Here is an 18,733-nt window from a genome sequence, read left to right on the forward strand (position 1 = left end):
GCAGGTGATGTGTGATCATACATATAGGTCACTATGATAGGAAATTTTATAGCCATTGTATTTTATTTGTCTGCATGGAGGATATATTTGACCAGTCTTCAGTACATAGAGTCAACTCTCATCCATCCCATGCGTTATTTTGATGGATACCCATACTTATTGCATGGCCAGTTTGTCATTGGGTAGGGAGGACAAGGGTCCAGTACAGTCTGAATTGCATAGTCATCTTGACATGTCACAAAGTTGTGTCACAAGTATGCAATGTTTTTTGTTTGTACTGTAGCACATCAGTAATGTAACCCAAGATTTATCCATCACTATACTAAATGACTTGTAACCCGGTAGACACTGAAGCAGCTTTCCTGTGAACCAACATGAGCTGGTCTTGTGTGGCTTTTTTCTCTTTGTTGTTGGGTATAGGGAGAAAGAAGGTACTGTAACAGTTCGAATCCGTGCAGCACTATGCATTTTCAAATAGTAGCTGTTGTGTTAATCACTTTCAAATGAGCAACACTGACAATTTACAAAATATTCAATGTCTAAGGGTGATACGTTTTCATAAAAAAAAATCAGAAGGAAACCAAAAATAGTCTTACTAATGTACGTATCAATTGACCTACACATGCAGCGTAATAGTAATGTGTGTCAGTGTAGCAGTACATGCAAACATCCATTACTGATGCGCACTGTTTGGACAAACAATTAGATACAAATTTTGAAGAGTGAAGTGTTTGCATGGTTTGTTATGATCACATTTCACAGGATGTGGCAGCCACTTCATTCTGCTGACTGTGTGGAGAAGAAACTAAATCTGTAAGTTTGTAACACATTTTGTCCCAGGGACTTTTGCTACCACAACCACAGGAATGACAATAATTTAAAAACAGGAAACTGAACACTTCAAATCATGCACAGTGAAGTAATTCCTTGTCCAAAAAGCATGCTACAGTATCAACAATACCACGGACAGCAACACAAAATTCCATAAAATTAATAGTACATGCTGATTATCAAGTTAAATGTTAACGTACATGTATAATGCGACAATGTGAAAAATGGTGAAATCATACCTCAGGACATGCATACCTGTCTTTAAAAAGCTGACAGTATTCCAGGGACATTTTCAAGTAGGATTTTCACAATGCACCAAAACAAGCAGAACTACTTGTAAATACACCAAAATAGTCACTTGTATTGTTACATTCAAATAATCATGGTCGTACTGTAATAGTTCTGAAGTGAACTAAAAGCCCATTTGCCTTATGTGTGTGTAACTTTGCACTTTGACCTTTCGGGTACTAAGATATTATGTGATGTTTGTATAAGCAGTATGGATAACACAAGTGTACATATGTAGGTGTGGATATGATATCATTGCAAGTTTTATTACTGGTGTGTGTTCTATTAACGTAAGCAATACTCCAATTAGATTAATTGTCTTGTATATATTGAATGGGCTTCACAAATTGAGCACTTTTGTGGTTGAAACAGTAATTATACAGGTGTTCAGGTAATTACCACAATTCAAAGTAGGAGTGGTCTAGTCTATGTACATAGATAAAGGAGCTCTGTTCACTACTGTACTGAACATACCGGTGAAAATCCAACATGGTATCAATGTACCACATCATCAATAGCATTGGTTTTATGCGAAAAGGAGATACACAAAATGGGGATACATACAAACAGTGAACTGGACTACTGGAGCTTCTGAATTTATACTTTCTTGTAGGGTCATAGGGTATTACGTATATTGGTTATTACATAGATGAAAATTTATCCCTTACTTTGATATATGGTACACGCTTCCTATTTTGCATAGCACAAATTTGATTATGTTACCATAAGCACATCAATAGCGTACATAATCAATGCCCTTGTTTTGAACCCCAAATACAAATAGAAGTGTTGTGCAATGAATACTACAAAAAGTAGCAGACTGGCAGTACAGCCCAGTCCTCCCTAACCTACTGGAAGTCTCTATTAAAGGAAATAAGTTTACACTCCATTTTCCTGTAAACTTTGTGTAAAGTGGTACACCATCATGTATCATGATACAAAATTTATCACAATACTCATTACTATATAACATAGACTGGTTGTTAGGCGCAAAATAAAAGTTTACCAAAAATGTTATAATTAACGTATATTTGTCAAGTGTATGTGTCCAATAAAAAATCTAGTTGTGAGTACAGAATTTTTACAAGTTCCATAATTCAAACGTTAGCACATACGTATTATTGTCTTACGCTTATCTTGAGATTTATAAACACGAATGTTGTCTACTAGAACTACCTACTTGTACCCACAGATTGGTACTACTGTAGAGTAGTTCATGTGGACATGACCATATTCACTTTTGTACCTAAAAATTTGAACTGGATCGTATGCTCACTGTGCGAAAGAGAGTTTGAAATACACTTTGTAAACCCCTGTATTATGAATTTATTCACTCTCTTCATGTGTGGTTTGCAGTCACAAAATGTACCAACATTTTTGGAGTATAGTTTCTGTGCAAAACGTTCGTGTGAAGCATGCTGCAGAAGACCATTTCCTTGTTAAGCATAGTGAAAAGGGCATTGGCCAATGGCCATGCACCATGTGAAATTTCACACCAACAAACCTCTAGCATTTCTTCTCATGTATAATTTGTGTTGGAGCTTCATGCTCATCCACATGTGCATGGTTTAAGTACACAAAACGAGTGTGCACTTAAGAAATAATGTATACGTGTGCTTAGCAACCAGACTCTATGGTACTGGTACAGTGGAACTTCACTTAACAAACTCCCCTAAAAGGACACAAGAAAAACCTCATAATAATGACAAAGATTATATCCCAACTACACAATTTTTATCATACCAAATATAGGCCTAAAATTCTGGGTCAGGGGCAGAGAAACAGGAGAGGGGGTAAGTGCCCCTTTACTTGTAAAGGTGTAGCGTACCCTCACTTTTTACAACAAATGCCCAGTAGCTAAAGTACAGCAACTATTGTACCTCATTTTAGTCATTAGCCAACTTACTTTGCTTTGGTTTAGTGCTAAAGTATACATGGGAGAGCACAAGATTGAGATACTCTAATAGAGCAGTCAACTAACTACTCTAATAGAACATTCAACAGAAACACAATTTAAGTTGGCCATGTTGTGCAATTTATCTAATCTATCTCCATTACCATTTATCTATACATAATCAAATGCATGCGTCTGTCTGGAATGTCTTCATTTACTGATATACTTATAATTGTACCATATCATAACGATAGTCATTGCCATAATAATAGCAATAGAAGTAGTAGCCTTTTCAAGTACTGTATACAGTGGAATCTCAGTTATCCGGATTCTTGGTCAACTGAACTACAGAAATGACTGCTCTGATAGAGCAGTGACTGTTCTATTAGGGTAGTTGAATACTGAAATGTTCTTTGTGCTATTTTAAGGTTTATACATAGTCCCCCAAGGGGTCAAGGTTCCACTGTAAGTACAAATTTTGGGGTATGTAACTTTCATGGATCAACACATTTTAGGATTTTCGCAGTTTTATTTTCAAGGATCACCCATTTCACTGAGGTTACCTATTAGAAAGCATAGAGCTAACCCTGATAATTGTTAATTTTCAAGGATGAAAATTTCGTGCAACTGCAAAAATTATGTCCCTCAAAAAATTTGTACATATGCAGTACTTGTACCATATCTAGGAGTATCCTTTTAAAGACAAATGTACCGCTGAAAATAGAACAGATTCAATTCCCAAATTTTGAAATTTTCTTGTGGGGGCATACCCCAGACCACCCTAGTATTGGCTGCTAGTGAGCTACACACACTAAGATACAGTTAATGATTTCTTCCTAGATGACAGCCACCCTACATGAGACTTCCCCCCCCTTGAGTACTGTTCTCCAGGGCTCCAAAGTGTCCATTATATAGAAGTTTCACTGTACTCTGGAAACAGTCATTATGCTAAAAAAAGAGTTCTACCTTACATGTATGGTATGATGTGACCACTAAACAAAAGTGGGCAGGTATGATATCAAGCCTGAAACAGGTCAATAATAAATAAATATGGCTGTCGTGTAAACAGTAAACTTGAAATTCTTTATTAGGACATGATAGAGTATGTCAGATCATTGCCATCACGATGCGAAGTGTTTTATGAAATAGAGAAAAGTATAACAATCCAGGTTTATTTGCTAGTATTGTGGGATTACTTTGGTTGACAGTGGCAAGGAAATCATGTTAGTTTCAATTTACAGAATTATTGGACACATTATATAATCCATTACCAGCTTTCAGGGTTGTCATTCACCCCCTACTTCGTATAGTAAGCTCATCATCACATGACAACATCTCCAATAGCCCTTAAGAAAAACTTTCAATTGGCACCTTGATACCTTCACCCAAGTAACTTCCCTAATTCCTCTGTACAATCCTACAGCTCATGTAAGTGTGTCTAGGTAAGACTACCTTTGGTTTATTGCATCAGACACATAAAGCAATTATGTAATATGTAGGATACCATATCCATCCAGCTGTGTGTGGTCCAACTGGACAATGAAACTGTTTAGAGACAGATGGTCTACAAGGTGGTACTTTGTGGCTTTTTAGTTTCATTATGAAAATAATTCCCTTGGAATCCCCCATTACCACCAACAAACAACACAACCATTATTCTCTGCCATATCACTACACATAGTCAAAGTTTGAGGGAACAAATCTGCCCCAGACATTTCATCCTGTACATGTTACCACCAAAAAGCCTCCCCTAAAAGTTGGTCCCACATTTGATACATTAAAGGTAATCTATTCCTCCCTTGTTCAGTAAACAACAACAAACATGTATTATTCTTCAAGTGTTTCTACAGACATCCACACCTAGAGCAGTTGCAGTCCCTAGTGATCATATTTCAGTGAGACTTCTTTCTGTTGAATCAATTGTTTTAAATGACCTAGGTGTAAACAACAGGTTTCTACCAAACATGACAAGAAAAAAACTACGTACGTGCTACCATACAGTTTAGTAGACAAAAACCGCTGCCTCGAACACCTTAGTAATGAGGTCAAGAAGGGTCTATTTGAAATGGTCATATTGATGAGGTGTTGAGGTTTTATAAGACGGATTCAATGGAAGGTACAAGTGGACTCTATCATGGACTCTTCATGGTATACCATACCTCAATACTGAGGTAGCAAAATGTGGTTGGGTGAGAAACTGTACCATTACACTATGAACTGAAGCCTTACTCAGCTAACAGAGGTGAGTGCTTGTGAGGGTCTTTCCCTTGGATTTTCCCATTACACAAACATCCTGTTAGTATTAATGATTTCACTTTCAATATGAAAACCACTAATTATGTTGCAACATACATACCACAAGATGATCTCATGAAGCTACACTCTAACAGGTGTAAGACAATACACTGTTGTACTTTACATTCACTTTCTGAATAATGACTGAATGTTCAGTTTGTCATTTGATCTCTTCTAATTTTACAGGTATTTACACATATAATGGTGTACCTTTATATTCAGCAGATACTTTCATCTTGTCTGCCTTGAACCAGACCAGACCACTGGATTGTCGAACATAGACAGCCTGTGATATAACCATGACATACTCAAACAAACACTGAACGAAGTACACTGTATATCCTTCGTACCTTGTTTGGTAAAAGACTGTCAAGTTCAGAGTTGATCAATGAACATTCTCTGATCTGTTCAGTTTAAAAAAGAATAATGTAACCATGGCAAACAGTATGGAAATCACTGTTAATAGTGATACAAATAAAAATTATTATGTGAGAGGAGATTATATCATATCAAAGTCAATAAATTAATATTAACAGCATGTAAAGTTCTACTTAAATCTCTACCTACTGCCTATAGTTGCAACAAAATAAATGAGTTAACAAAATTTACTTTTGGGCACCAGACAATGAAGTGCCTACACTTACAACTATACAGTTTGTTTATGTACACGTAATTTGACACATGTATATCATCAGACAACACACTTATAGCATTTGTCTGACCAAAGATCTGACATAATGTCAGGATCAGCTGTAATGATTTTTGTATCTCTTAGGAAGCTAGTATTCAAATAATGGATCAATGGTAGGTACCCACTCCCCCCCCCCCCCCCCCCCCCCACACACACACACACACACACACACACACAAACACATGTGCGCACACAATCAATCCTGATGACAATGGACACAATTGTACACTGTATTACCATGACTCCATGAGTAACACATGTACAGTGACAGCATCCCATACTTAAACATACTGGCAGCAAAAATTGTGGGCTTCTTAGCACTGCAAGCTACAATTACATAGCCAGAAAATGTATACTATGATAGCGTGGGCTGAACTGCTGAAGGGAAGTTTTTCTTATACAAATGATCTGCCAACCTGTACATTAGAATATCAGTTATATCAGTTTGAAATACAAGAAATTGATGTTGTATAAACCTATCAATGCTATGCAATAATCACCAAGGATTGAGGTCATGCAGAAAACCATGGAACAAAAGCTGCTCTGACACTGAATCAATTGATAATTGTGATTGCCTTTTCGTTTGCAAATCAGAATGGGGGAAACAAGCGATAATGCATAAAAGTCAATTTCCAACTTCCTTAGGCCCTTTCAAAGGAATGTCATTTTCCTACTTAAGTTATGATCAGGATCAAAATGGAATCAAGCAGTCATAGTACTGAGCCAAGCAATCAAGAAGTTCAGCCTCATCAAACACCTCACAATCACTATTCAGTGAATTGGAACACAGGACTGACAATAAACTTGTGTGATTCCCATGATGGTTCTACAGTTGTGAAATGATTTCGTATAGTTTAGTTAAGAGATAGTTTAGCTTCCAAGATGGATGGCTCATGTCTCAGATGGCATTCATCCCTAAAGCTCACTCTATAATAGAGTATGAATATTAGAGTGAGCTTTAGGGATGAATGCCATCTGAGACACGAGCGACTATATCGTTTAAAGATATGATCATTGGTTAAGTATTGTTATCATATTCCCTGGAGCACACTGGGCACAATGATAAGGAGTGTACAGTATAATAAATATCCTTAGTAGACAGGCTGACTTAGTCTTATGTAGCTAGACCCTTTTCTTTCTTTTGTGTGGGGGTAGGAAAAGAAAAGGGTCTGGTGAAGATCGTCGTTGGCCTATCCCAAGATTGTGGGGATTCTACTGTGCAGCTTCCAGATTGTTTGTGGGTGCGAATGACATGTTTTGCTAACTGTTGTGTCATTTGCGTCCTGTTGCCATAGATATAAAAGCAGTAGCTATGGTAATAGAATGCAAATGATGCAAAGATCAGCAGATCACACTTTACAACTATGTAAACAGGACGCAAATGACACAACAGTTAGCAAAACATGTCATTCACACCCACAAACAATCCAGAAGCTGCACAGTAGAATCCCCACAATCTCGGGATAGGCCAACGATGATGATATACTATCTTCACCAGACCCTTTTCTTTCCCCACCCCCACACAAAAGAAAGAAAATGGTCTGGCTATGTGAGACTAAGGCTGGCTAGCAATAATGTAGATTTTCTGTCTGTTTAACCATTGCCTCTCCATACCAAGAATGTACTCTCTGTGGTGACAGCCATACAAAACCTTTTATGAAGGTGTGATTACAAGTAGCATGTTTGATAAGCAATCAAGCTGATCAAACCTCTTGTCTGTATACCCAGAAAAGGAGTGGTTCTAATTTATTCATGCACAACAAGGAAATATTTGCCTCACCGTTGATACAATAGCGCTATACTCACCTTGTTATCTAATGTAATCGCACGGATCCTTTCTTCACTCGTCATCGATAGACCGCATGACAATATCCAAACACAAAGATACAACTGCACAAGAAGAAGGTTGTGATTGTGGTTTTTTATTTTATACATCGAAATGCACAGCTAGTTCCTTACACTCTCTACGAAACTGTGTGGAGGCTAGAGAACTGAAGCAGTTATATATGATATGGCAATGAAAATCAGCGACTGTGTGTACACTTCTTGCTACTGGTAAAAGAAGTGTGTCAATATTTCCAAGCCAGTTTGTCCTTCGCATGTACAATAGTGAGGAGAACGTGTGGAAACTCTGTGAGAAATTTCAGTCTCTTAGCAAGGTGGACCACATTAAAGTGGCATTCATTTCAAATCAAAATAGGATGGTAAGTTTACATTAATTGTCTTTAACACAGCTCACATTATGCTATTAACACATGTACATGCTGTAGGTTCCTTTATGGCAGCAGAGCAGTGGACAACCACCAGACTACATGGCTGTATGGGTACGACTTGGATCGATAACAGATGAATTGTGTATAACCTTCTGGGCTAATATAGTTCCTACTGCTACAGTAGACTTTTAAAGGAGTGCTTACTGCCTATAGTATGTACAAGTTGACGAAAAACCCAGCAGCTAAAAATTAAAAGTGAGTTTTTTTTTCTCCAGAGAGTTAACATTTCAGCAAACTAGATGATAAGTGGTGACAGCAAAGGTGTCAACAACACCCGTTTGGGCTCCATTACAAGTTTGGGAAAGGGCTGTAATAGACACTGCACTTTTGTGGCTTCCCCATAGGATATGTATGGTGAAAATTTTGAATATTGTGTCAGACATAAAAGATTTTAGCGGGTCAAGCAGTGCTACAAATGAGCCGAATTTCAAAATCATGTATAATTCCATCCGAGTCATTAAACATTTTTGAGGATCCAGCTCAACGTGTACATACTATAGCTTGGTACTCTTAAATTTTCAAAACCTTTAACCTTAAGTGAGTTTCCTTGGAAGCTTTACATACAGTTTTTGACGCTAGCAACTTTCACAAGGTTCTCATGATGTTCATGGTTGTTTTGTTTGAGATTCACAAACACGGCATGTTTATTGTCTCTGTAGGATTATCATGTCATTTTGCTGGAGACGGTAAATGAGCCTTCAAGGACAACACTCGTTTGGGATTTGGATACTAAGCTCAGTTTTCCTGTTGCTTTCACAGAGTATGCTAGTCGGGCACTACGGCCAAGGGACTTGCCGGTTTGCTATCAGCAACTATTCAGAGTTGTGGGTGGCGCTGAATACCTGCAGACATTTGCATCAGACAGATCTCACATGATGAATGCTGACGGATCATGGAAATCGCCCCTTCCAACTTATGCACCCATTCAGACAAAAGGTACCACAATGAAACTTGTTATTGTGAATACCTTCATAATGCACACAGTTATGGTCCCCAAAGTTTCCCTTTGGCATATACATACTGGAAAATCAGATCACATGATCAAGAGTACAATTTTTTAATAGTACTTTCAATCATATATACTGCCTAGTTATTCCAAGGACTGTAAAATTTTGTAAAGGTCTCTGCAAAAAATTATTCTATAGGTTTCATAGTTCTTTCTATCCTGTTAGACTGCAAGAATAATATACAGGAGTTCATTTCTATGGATCCAGCATCTAATGCACCCGGCAACATCTTGACTTTTCAACAGTTGACAGATCAATTTTGATAATAATTTAATATATTATTTATGTATGTTTGTTATACACTTTAGAATAGCTTCTCTGTTAGTATGTGACTCCAGTGCAATATATGGTATCAGATCGGTACTAATGTTCTCATAGTCAATGATGGTGCTGGCCAGTAGCTTGGTGGCGGTCAATCTCTCAGCAGGTAGTTTGAGGGTCATTAGAATGTGACCTGTGAAATAAGAAGTGGACAAAATATGGGTGGGGCTGGTAAACACAAAATACTTTCCAACCAGAGGAGATAGGGACATGTGTTGCATGCCGTTTACCTATTTGGAATTTCACGTGATTCAATAAAACTAACAAACAATGGGATTCACTAGGACTCAGTAGATCTTTAGATACACCTTCATATAAGCTTCAAGAATGTGTATTTTGTTTTGAAGGAGTCCCTGTTAATTGCACAAAACAGTGCACCATTTTGCCAAGAAACCCAGGGGCTCTTACAAAACAAACTGTGTAGCTTTGCAATTCACGTGAAGCAATACCTTAACATCCACTAAGCCCCAGTGAATGACTCACATGATACTAACTAAAGTAAGCAACATGCTACTGTACCTCCTCTGACTTCCAACATTGCAGTGCTTGAAATAAAGAGACATGACATAAGTACTCGGACATCAAATATTCGGTCAAGTGTGCCTTTTGTCTGGGTAAATTTTCTACCATTGGTGAGCATAGTATTATGATTGGACATTATGTCTGGCCAAAATAGAACATGCTCTGAATAACAACAATTTTGGTCATAAAATGTCAGATATCCAACCGTTATTTCAAGCACTGCAACATGCTCCCATCATATCACATACATGCTATTAGGGCTCTGCAGTATTGCTACAAAGCTTTTATTCGGTATATTTTTAAAATACTCATACATAGGTAAGTATTGCCCTTGAATTGGATACTGTACAACAAAATTGTTGACTAGGAATGGTATTTAGTAAGTAGCAAGGCAAAAAACATGGCTACCCATTCAACACAGTATATTTTGATGCCACAACATCTATGATATATTCGGTATTTTTGATTGATATTTTGGCATCGCAGTTCAGTATAAAGTATTTTTGCTTTGTTAATACCTTGGTATGACTAAATATAGCAGTGCCCTACATATGGTGTGCCGTTTGTTTCAAAATTATGCCTCTTTTGATAGGTCGATTGCAAAAATTGACTGTTTTAATATGTTGCAAAAATTGAATCGGTTTTTTATAACACGCATAAACACCAACTCGGTTTTTCGGGGGGTTGTAACTAACTTGCAAAAATTGACTCAGGTTTTTGTAACTACCTTGTAAAATTCAACTCGGTTTTTGTAACACGCAAAAAAAAAAGATTCAGTATATAATAGCACACAAAAATATTGACTCGGTATTTGTAGCCGACACACAAAAATTCAATAGCTGCCTCCCCGTACTCTGGTTTCAGTTGATAAAACGTTAAAGGTCAGTCAAGAGAGCCAGAGATGGTAAATGAAGAAGACGAGGTAGTAACTAGAACCAAAAAAAGATTTAACGTTGTGAGGTACGGTTATAGCTTGCTAGCTTCACACCTCGAGGGTTCAGTGTGTTGAGCCTAAGCAAAAACTTTACTGATACAATTATTATAAGTCAGTATTAAAGCATTCTCGTGTCTGTTGCAGATGGCTTGCGTACTGGATGATCTCAACTACACATCACTGAGAGACTGCATGTGAGCAGCAAAGCAGAAGGTAAACATGCAGATTAGCTCTAAGCAAGTACCTATTCAACAACTTCAGTCCTTCTACCAGTAGGGGATACAAGAACTTTTCGTCATGCATAAAGAGTAAAAAGAGAGACCAGGTACCCATTCCTTCACTTGAGTCCAATGGAACAACAATTTGTGACAGCCAAGAAAAGGTTGACAACATAAACCGGCAATTTTCATCTGTGTACACAAGGGGAAGTGTGATCATGTTTCTCAGTATTGTCAGTCTATCATGGTTACCAGTTGCTGATCATGTTCAATATCGTAGTGTCTGTGCCATAATATCATACATATATTGTGGATATCGTAGTCTCAATTTTTGCAACATACTTAAACCGAGTCGATTTTTGCAATCGACCCATCAAGAGGCATAATTTTGAAACAAACGGCACACCAAGCAAATAAGTTGGTTTTTGCAGAAAATCGACCCATCAAAATAGGCATATGTATAGTAACTTGCTGTGTTATTTAAATGACATTTAAAGTCTCACGTAAAATAGGTCGGGCCATATAATGCAGAACATTTGGCATCACACAACTTGAGGACTTCACTGTCAGGGAAATGTTCACATTGCTAGAGATCTGTAGTAGGGATAGGCAATTATCGTGATTATTTTATTGGCAATAATCGACATCGTGTACTTTTCAATGACTAGTGATGATCGAAATTGGCAATTATCATGCAATAATTGTGATAGTCGGAGAAATATTTGTAAATATTCAGTGTAATTTTACCATTTAATTGACAGGTCATGATGTGTTTAGTGTTTTTCACTACAAGAGTTAAGTGGACAATAATCGTGATAATCGCAATATTTGTCCATGACATAAAATATCAATATTGCCCATCACTACTCTGTAGCAATTCACAAAGGACAAGATGTTCTACTATAGAAAATGAGGTAATTTAATCCTCCAATACAATGCTTTTCCATTAAATAATAATAATTTTCAAATACTACAGCAATTTTAGTAATCTTGCCATTTTTGTAGAGCCCTGCAATTTTTTAAATCCGTGTAATTTTATCAACTAGATGGCTGTATAGATAGTCAGAGAATGCAACTTCTGCTCTTGCACTAGTTAATTACAACGTTGAAACATCACTGCATTCAGCCACCAAAATCATTGATATCCATGCAGGATGGGAAGTTTATGTGGCTTAACTAAGGTTCTACTTGTGAAATGTACAGACACCTCAACTCATCTCGCGCATTACACGAGAGACACACACATTGGATTGTTGGTTTTCCATATCATGCATTTCAATTCCTGAACTTTCACATGATTAACGCCTATCAGGAAGCCACTAAACAAAACTCTAAGAAGAACCAAAATGGCCTAAGAAAAGGAGCAATCAAAAAAATTTCCACTGAGAGGGGACCTCATTCAATAGACCCTTTTCAGGTAAGCTGCTACCATAGCAACATCCGCCATTTTGGAGTACAACCTGTTTAGAAACAGTGATAGCGTAGGGGAGAGCATACGTTTAACCTGGTCAACCTTTGCTGTGGAATGCAGAAGCTCTACTTCCTGGGTATTGTTTTACGCTTACAGAAAGCAACACTACCAGGGTTGCAAAACGGGATGTACTCCAAGATGGCGGATGTTGCTATGGCAGCAGCTCACCTGAAAAGGGTCTATAAGTGAATAACCTTTACAGGTTGAGGTCTCTGGAATTGTGCTGGTCAGTAAATTCTGGCCAGTTACAAATGAAGAGCATATAAACTCACCCAGGTGTCTGCACAGCATAGTGTAGTGAGCTGACAATGACTTCAGAATATCTGGATCGGTCACGTGATCATTTGCTTTCTATATGAAATAAATACCGCATACCTTCCCTTTCTTCTGTGCTATCCGTTTGTAATAGCAGTTCTCTTAGACGGCCCAGTGAACTATCGTTTAGCAAGGGCATTTTCAGGTTACGGACCCATAGATAGTACGGACCACTACTAGCGCAGGCGCGTAAGTCCTTTCAATTTTTTGCCGCGTCAACAAAGGTGATGAGCAAAAGGCTCAGTCTTGTTGTAGCTGTCACCAGTGACTGGGGGATCGGATACAAAAATGGATTACCATGGCCTACGTTAAAGTACAGAAAAAAGGTTATGGCATTGTTATAGTAGAGCATGTTTCAGGCAGGATTTGAAGTTCTTGAGACTTAAAACTACCACCACCGTGGATCCAAGTGAGTAACCTTTTGTAGAATGCTAAATCTGATTTGCTTTTATTGTAGAAAAGCAAAATGCAGTAGTTATTGGACGTAACACTTGGGACTCATTACCACCAAAGTTGCACCCCTTACCAAACCGCTTTACTGTGGTTTTAAGTAGGCAGCCCAAAGAAGCTTTCTTAGGTGCACACTTGGTCTGCAAGTCATTGGGAGAGGCAGTCGAGTCACTGGCATCACCGCCGTTAGCAGAGAAAATAGAATCCATTTTCATACTAGGAGGAACCAGTGTGTATGATGTGAGTACACTAGTTCTGATGTGCCGTGTATGTATTGTCAGTGTTGGGAGTAACGCGTTACGTAATATTATTACTTTTGTGGTAACAAAGTAATATAACAAAATACGCTATAAAAACAGGTAATATAACTCAAGTTACTTTACTTGCATATGTAACGCATTACCTAAGTAATATAGTTACTGTAATGAATCTAATATTACGTAATATTATTACTAAAAGTAACGAAGTTACTAATCTCGTTAATAACCCACTGAGTAACGCCTAGCTACAACGAAGTAATGAAGCCTACTAAGTGAGGCTTATTCACCAGCTACTTACTTATATCAAGACTTGCACATTGTCCAACAACGCAATCGTGTCACGTGATAAGGTGGTAGTTTCACACGTGACAGCTTAAGGCTATGGACACAAAGTAATATAATATGTAATATTATTACAGTTACTTTATTTTATGGGTAATATATAACTGTAACTAAATAGTTCAGCTGCAAGTAATATGTAACTAGTTACTTTTACAAAGTAACTTGCCCAACACTGTGTATTGTCCTACACTTGATGCAGGAAGCACTGAAGTCACCATTGTGTGATAAGGTGTATATCACTCATGTTGAGAAGCAGTTTCCTGTTGACACTTACTTCCCTATTCAAACATTTCGTGATGAAGGATTTAAACAGATAAGGTATGTCATCGTGTAAAACCAGGGATTTTTCTAGGGGGGGGGGGGGGGCAAACGGGGCATTTTGCCCCCCCTGAAAATGATTTTTCCCCCCCTGAACCCTGCCCCAACCAGCCCAATGATGAAACAATGATAAATTGATTTGAAATCATAAAATTTAGTCGATGGCTAGCTAGCTACAATAAAACATTTAATTTAAGTTCTGCCCCCCCCCTCAATTTCTGAAAAACTCGGATTGCCCCCCCCTCAATTTATTATCTAGAAAAATCCCTGGTGTAAACAATCATATACTCATTGTACTGTGCATCATGTGAGTCAGGTTCACTAATTATAACTTTAACATAGAGGGTGCTTACGATCTCTAGTTAATAAGTAGTTGTCCGAGAGAAACTTTTTCTGGGAGACTAGGGTAAAGTTGGGGATGTTGTCTTAATGTAGTGTGTTTACATTGCAAATTTGACACTTTGTAACTCTTCCATTATTTACTCTTGGTAACACTTATGGAAATTATACCTTATAACAACAAATATTGGCAAAATTAGTATTTGGCGATTTGCTATAAAATTGCAGTTGGCGAGATTTTAATTTGACGAAATGCTCCCACTGAAAATTTGGCGGTGCACCATTCCATGTGAGGTTGTACATGGTGTAAGCTGACAGAAGGATGAAGCATGCATGCTGTGCAATCCTGAAATGTTTATCTTATGGGTTCAGTCACTGCATGCATCTGGCTGGGTCACTTTCATGAATGAAACTGGGTCTGGTCATCCAGGTCTGATAGAATATCCGGATCCTGCTGCAGCCCAGTTTCGTTTGTGGGCCACTCCCACTTATCAGGATCATGTGTTTCTGTCTGTAGGCATACATAGAGCCTGGCTGTGTGCAAATCCGTCTGTTGATGTCTGCAAGCTTACGTGGAGCCATGCCCACTAATCGAGTACATGTTCTAGTCTAGTCTTATAGCAGGGAGCTTGTTGTGAGCCACACCCATATGCATGCATGGAGACATGCTAATTTATTTGTAAGGTATGTTTAAGTAGTATCCACAAAGCCACTACCTCAACAACTATCAAAAACTTGGACACAAGGTATGAAAATAATATTGGTAGTTTGGTGACAAATCGCAAAATTTAGTTTATTGCCAAATTTTGTTGTTATATGGTATTGTACAATTCCGTACTTACCGTACTCTGGTACCATCTCCTAATACTATAGTGATGAAAGTATCAGCAGTGAACCAATCGAAGAGGATGGAATCAAGTACAGTTTTGCAGTGTACAAAAAACAATGATAGCCATGATTTCACTAAATGTTTACAGCAGTATGTAAATGAATATTCTATCACTTTGTGTATGTACAGAGTTTATATAGTGAACTGTGTCAGTCTAGCTTTGCCTAATACCAATATTATTGCTAATATAATGTTAATCATTGGGGTGCAGTAACTCTCTGTCTCCATCATCCGTGTATCTAGTGGGACTTTCCCTATGCTCTTCCATGTTTACTTGTGATTCCGTGTCTTCAACTGGCACTCTATATAGTGACGCCCTGTATGAAAGAAAATCTTTTAATGATGGTTGTCAGCACTACATGTGCATAAACAAATTTTTTTAGTAATCGTGATTTCCATAAAGTTTTTATCATTAAACTCTGCTCATCTGATGTGCAGGGTCTAATGTGACATCCTCTAAATGAGGTCTAATCTTACAATAAACCTTAAAAGGTAGTGAAAATCACCTATATATTAATACTATACTTACCTTCTACCCAATTTCTTATACAACTTGTACACTGTAGCAACAACAAAAGGAGCTGCAACTCCCAAAAGTAATGCCATAAAAGCTGCTCCACCTAAAACAAGCCCCAAGTTTTTGCTGAATATTGAGGAGCCACCCTCCTGTTTATCGGCTTTCCCATTTGCACTTAGTAGGAAAAGGCCATAGTACAAAACTAATTCACTGGTAATGTCATTGTAAGTAATGCTTGCCGATATATCAACAAGCACTTGTTGAGCTGAAGGAATCAGAATATATTTCACACTACCAAGGTACTGGAAGACTAGCACTTTCTGTGCAACAGCTTTATTCTCCAGTATATAAGGAGGCAAGATACCATTGGCACCAGGTATAGGATATGGTGCTGTGTATTCATAGTCCTCATTCAACACATGTTTCATCCAACAATCACAAGATTCATCAGCATAAATTAGGATCAGCTGATCGTCATTCAAGACGCAAGTGAGTGTGTCAATCACTGGGTTGCCTTGAAGTGTAACAGTTTGTCTGAAGTTGTTACGTATGTCATAAAATGTCATCATTGATCTGCCATCCGTTGAATACACCAGAGGAGCAAAACCAGTTCCATAGCATGGATGTAGTACCTCATTGCTATCTTTCCAACCTCCTTCAAACATGCCATACACTTCATTCCATTCTATGGGCACGTACACCTGTGATGTAGAACTGTTGCACTGTATAATGATGTACTGGTTTGGATTAGGCACCAAAAGTGGATACTCACAATTTTCTAGAGTCTCAACTGTCAAGTGACCTACGTTCAGGTTTTCCTTGATCAAGAAAATATTATGTACATAGTAGAAAATATCATCAACTGGAACCATCATTGAGATGTATCCTTCATCTGTAAACCTAAATGTTCTTCTTTCAGATGGTGATTGAACTGAAAAGACATAGAGAGAATTTGTATCGTTCTTGTAACAACTTGCAGTCGCTCCCGTATATCTGGTATAAGCAAAGGATTCAACAATACAAGGTATTCCAAATGTTACATTTGAAATGCTCATTGACACCTTTCTATCTTTAGATTCTGAGTCGTGCACAGCTATTTTATAAGTAGTTCCATTGAGTCCCCCAAAGTAAGCGACTCTGTTAATCACTGCCATGGTTGCAGAGTGGGTCAGTGCAGATAATTCAGGCACTTGCACAGTACTTGGTAGTGTTTTGTTTGCAATGATAGTGCCTTCGTGTATCAGCAAAACTTCTTTTGTTGTCACCATGATGACAGCTGTAGGGTTGGGTGCAAGATCTTGAAAACCTGCACAACAGAAATAGCATACATGATGGAGTTACTAAAAAAACAGTGTTTCTCGTTTAGGCACTGCTCTCTTTGTGTATGCATGCGTGTGTGCCCATGCATGGCCACTAATGCAGTGTCAGTAACGTGGCGCCGCCCGCCCCTTAAGATTTTTTTTCGAAAGTGTGGGCGGCGCCAGACTGCATGCGCGCACGTATATGCATGCGAAAATTTATCACGACTGGCAACTACATGTACTAGTAGTCTCGTCCCCAAGTAACTATGGTTGCGTATTTGAGAAGGCGTTATATGCTTCCATGCAATCTGAATGCGTGCTATCTCTATAGCTACATCATATCAGTATGTAGTTAGCTATGCAGAACGGAAGTTGATAACCGCGGGAGCTAGCTACATGCATCAGTGCACATCCTCGGTGCACATACACTGAATGTGCAGGTAGTTTGTAATTTCAGGGCTACAACGCCCGTCTAGCTACGTGTATATACTTACCCAATGAACTAACGATGACGACAAACAGAATCACTACCAGTTTCATTCTTAACTCATCAGTACATCTGACAGTCACGCAGTATAGCAGTATACCTCACAGTGAAACGTAACCAAGCACGTAACTCTTCGCATATAGTTTGGTTTGCTATTAATAGCATCATGCAGTGATGTCATTCCGGCCCGAATTTGTCCGCATATGCATAGGGGCGTGCGTTAATATATACTATAAAAGTAATACAGCGTCACTGCTACTTGATCTCTTGTATGATCTCTATTTTGCAGAGTCTCTTCTAAAAGAACAAGCCACACTGAGAATTTTAAGCCAGCTTGTATGCACAGAGCAAAATCTTTTAATAGTATCTGTAGACATGATTCAGTCCTAAGGTCATTCTCATTAGGCCAGGCAAACTTAATTGTTTCTCATCCACAAAAATTCGGATTTCCATGCTGGCGGTAGGTGTATTTTCTGGCGTTTGAACAAAGTGAATTAGCAAGAAAATAAGCTCCCACATGAATATGTTAGTAGTGTCACGTGATGCATGGTATATAAGGATGTGTGGTGTGTATTAAATTCATTCTAGGCCACGTGTGTGATCAGGTTGGCTCCCAACCCTCCCATCCCATTAGATTTTTTCTCCTTAATGATGTTGTAGATGAGTGACCTGCAGCAGCTTCAGGACTTGAATGACATTGTATGCATACATAGCAGAGTGAGTCATTTTTGGTTTTTTCCTGAGTGGAAAAAAAAAAAAAAAAAAAGAAT

At 38.2% G+C, this 18,733-nt stretch overlaps 4 protein-coding genes and 1 long non-coding RNA gene across 6 annotated transcripts in view; 3 read left to right on the forward strand and 2 right to left on the reverse strand.

Annotated features, from left to right (window-relative positions):
• LOC136238403 (uncharacterized) overlaps nt 1–18,733 on the forward strand; it is a 105,994-nt gene that overhangs the window by 9,965 nt on the left and 77,296 nt on the right. The gene's annotated exons all lie outside the window — the stretch shown is intronic.
• Nucleotides 4,782–7,946, reverse strand: LOC136237827 (uncharacterized). The gene is made up of 4 exons (XR_010692611.1): nt 7,806–7,946; nt 5,659–5,712; nt 5,519–5,594; nt 4,782–4,947 (listed from the first exon to the last, which is right to left on the reverse strand). It is a non-coding gene; the product is annotated as an uncharacterized lncRNA (long non-coding RNA).
• Nucleotides 7,735–9,611, forward strand: LOC136237825 (protein N-terminal glutamine amidohydrolase-like). The gene is made up of 5 exons (XM_066028042.1): nt 7,735–8,054; nt 8,110–8,203; nt 8,270–8,323; nt 8,932–9,208; nt 9,445–9,611. The coding sequence occupies exons 1-5, from the start codon at nt 8,011–8,013 to the stop codon at nt 9,540–9,542; spliced, it is 567 nt and encodes a 188-aa protein (XP_065884114.1). The 5' UTR covers nt 7,735–8,010; the 3' UTR covers nt 9,543–9,611.
• On the forward strand, nt 13,138–15,815 carry LOC136237826 (dihydrofolate reductase-like). Its single transcript, XM_066028043.1, has 5 exons — nt 13,138–13,373; nt 13,420–13,469; nt 13,518–13,750; nt 14,312–14,430; nt 15,643–15,815. Exons 1-5 carry the CDS (start codon nt 13,288–13,290, stop codon nt 15,716–15,718), a joined length of 564 nt encoding a protein of 187 aa, XP_065884115.1. The 5' UTR covers nt 13,138–13,287; the 3' UTR covers nt 15,719–15,815.
• On the reverse strand, nt 15,634–18,119 carry LOC136237824 (uncharacterized). The gene is made up of 3 exons (XM_066028041.1): nt 17,971–18,119; nt 16,188–17,481; nt 15,634–15,975 (listed from the first exon to the last, which is right to left on the reverse strand). Exons 1-3 carry the CDS (start codon nt 18,014–18,016, stop codon nt 15,852–15,854), a joined length of 1,464 nt encoding a protein of 487 aa, XP_065884113.1. The 5' UTR covers nt 18,017–18,119; the 3' UTR covers nt 15,634–15,851.

Source organism: Dysidea avara, chromosome 11 (genome assembly GCF_963678975.1).
Source record: "Dysidea avara chromosome 11, odDysAvar1.4, whole genome shotgun sequence".
Lineage (NCBI taxonomy): Eukaryota > Metazoa > Porifera > Demospongiae > Dictyoceratida > Dysideidae > Dysidea > Dysidea avara.

Bases quoted from the DNA above. Each gene is read 5' to 3' on its own strand.
- LOC136237826 (XM_066028043.1), top strand. From the start codon at position 13,288: ATGAGCAAAAGGCTCAGTCTTGTTGTAGCTGTCACCAGTGACTGGGGG. The intron at 13,374-13,419 runs GTACAGAAAAAA...AGCATGTTTCAG, and splicing joins TTACCATGGCCTACGTTAAA to GCAGGATTTGAAGTTCTTGA. The intron at 14,431-15,642 runs GTATGTCATCGT...CTAATACTATAG, and splicing joins GAAGGATTTAAACAGATAAG to TGATGAAAGTATCAGCAGTG.
- LOC136237824 (XM_066028041.1), bottom strand. From the start codon at position 18,016: ATGAAACTGGTAGTGATTCTGTTTGTCGTCATCGTTAGTTCATTGG. The intron at 17,482-17,970 runs GTAAGTATATAC...TCTGTTGTGCAG, and splicing joins CGTCATCGTTAGTTCATTGG to GTTTTCAAGATCTTGCACCC. The intron at 15,976-16,187 runs GTAAGTATAGTA...TCTTTCATACAG, and splicing joins TATAAGAAATTGGGTAGAAG to GGCGTCACTATATAGAGTGC.
- LOC136237825 (XM_066028042.1), top strand. From the start codon at position 8,011: ATGGCAATGAAAATCAGCGACTGTGTGTACACTTCTTGCTACTG. The intron at 8,055-8,109 runs GTAAAAGAAGTG...CATGTACAATAG, and splicing joins GTGTACACTTCTTGCTACTG to TGAGGAGAACGTGTGGAAAC. The intron at 9,209-9,444 runs GTACCACAATGA...CTATCCTGTTAG, and splicing joins TGCACCCATTCAGACAAAAG to ACTGCAAGAATAATATACAG.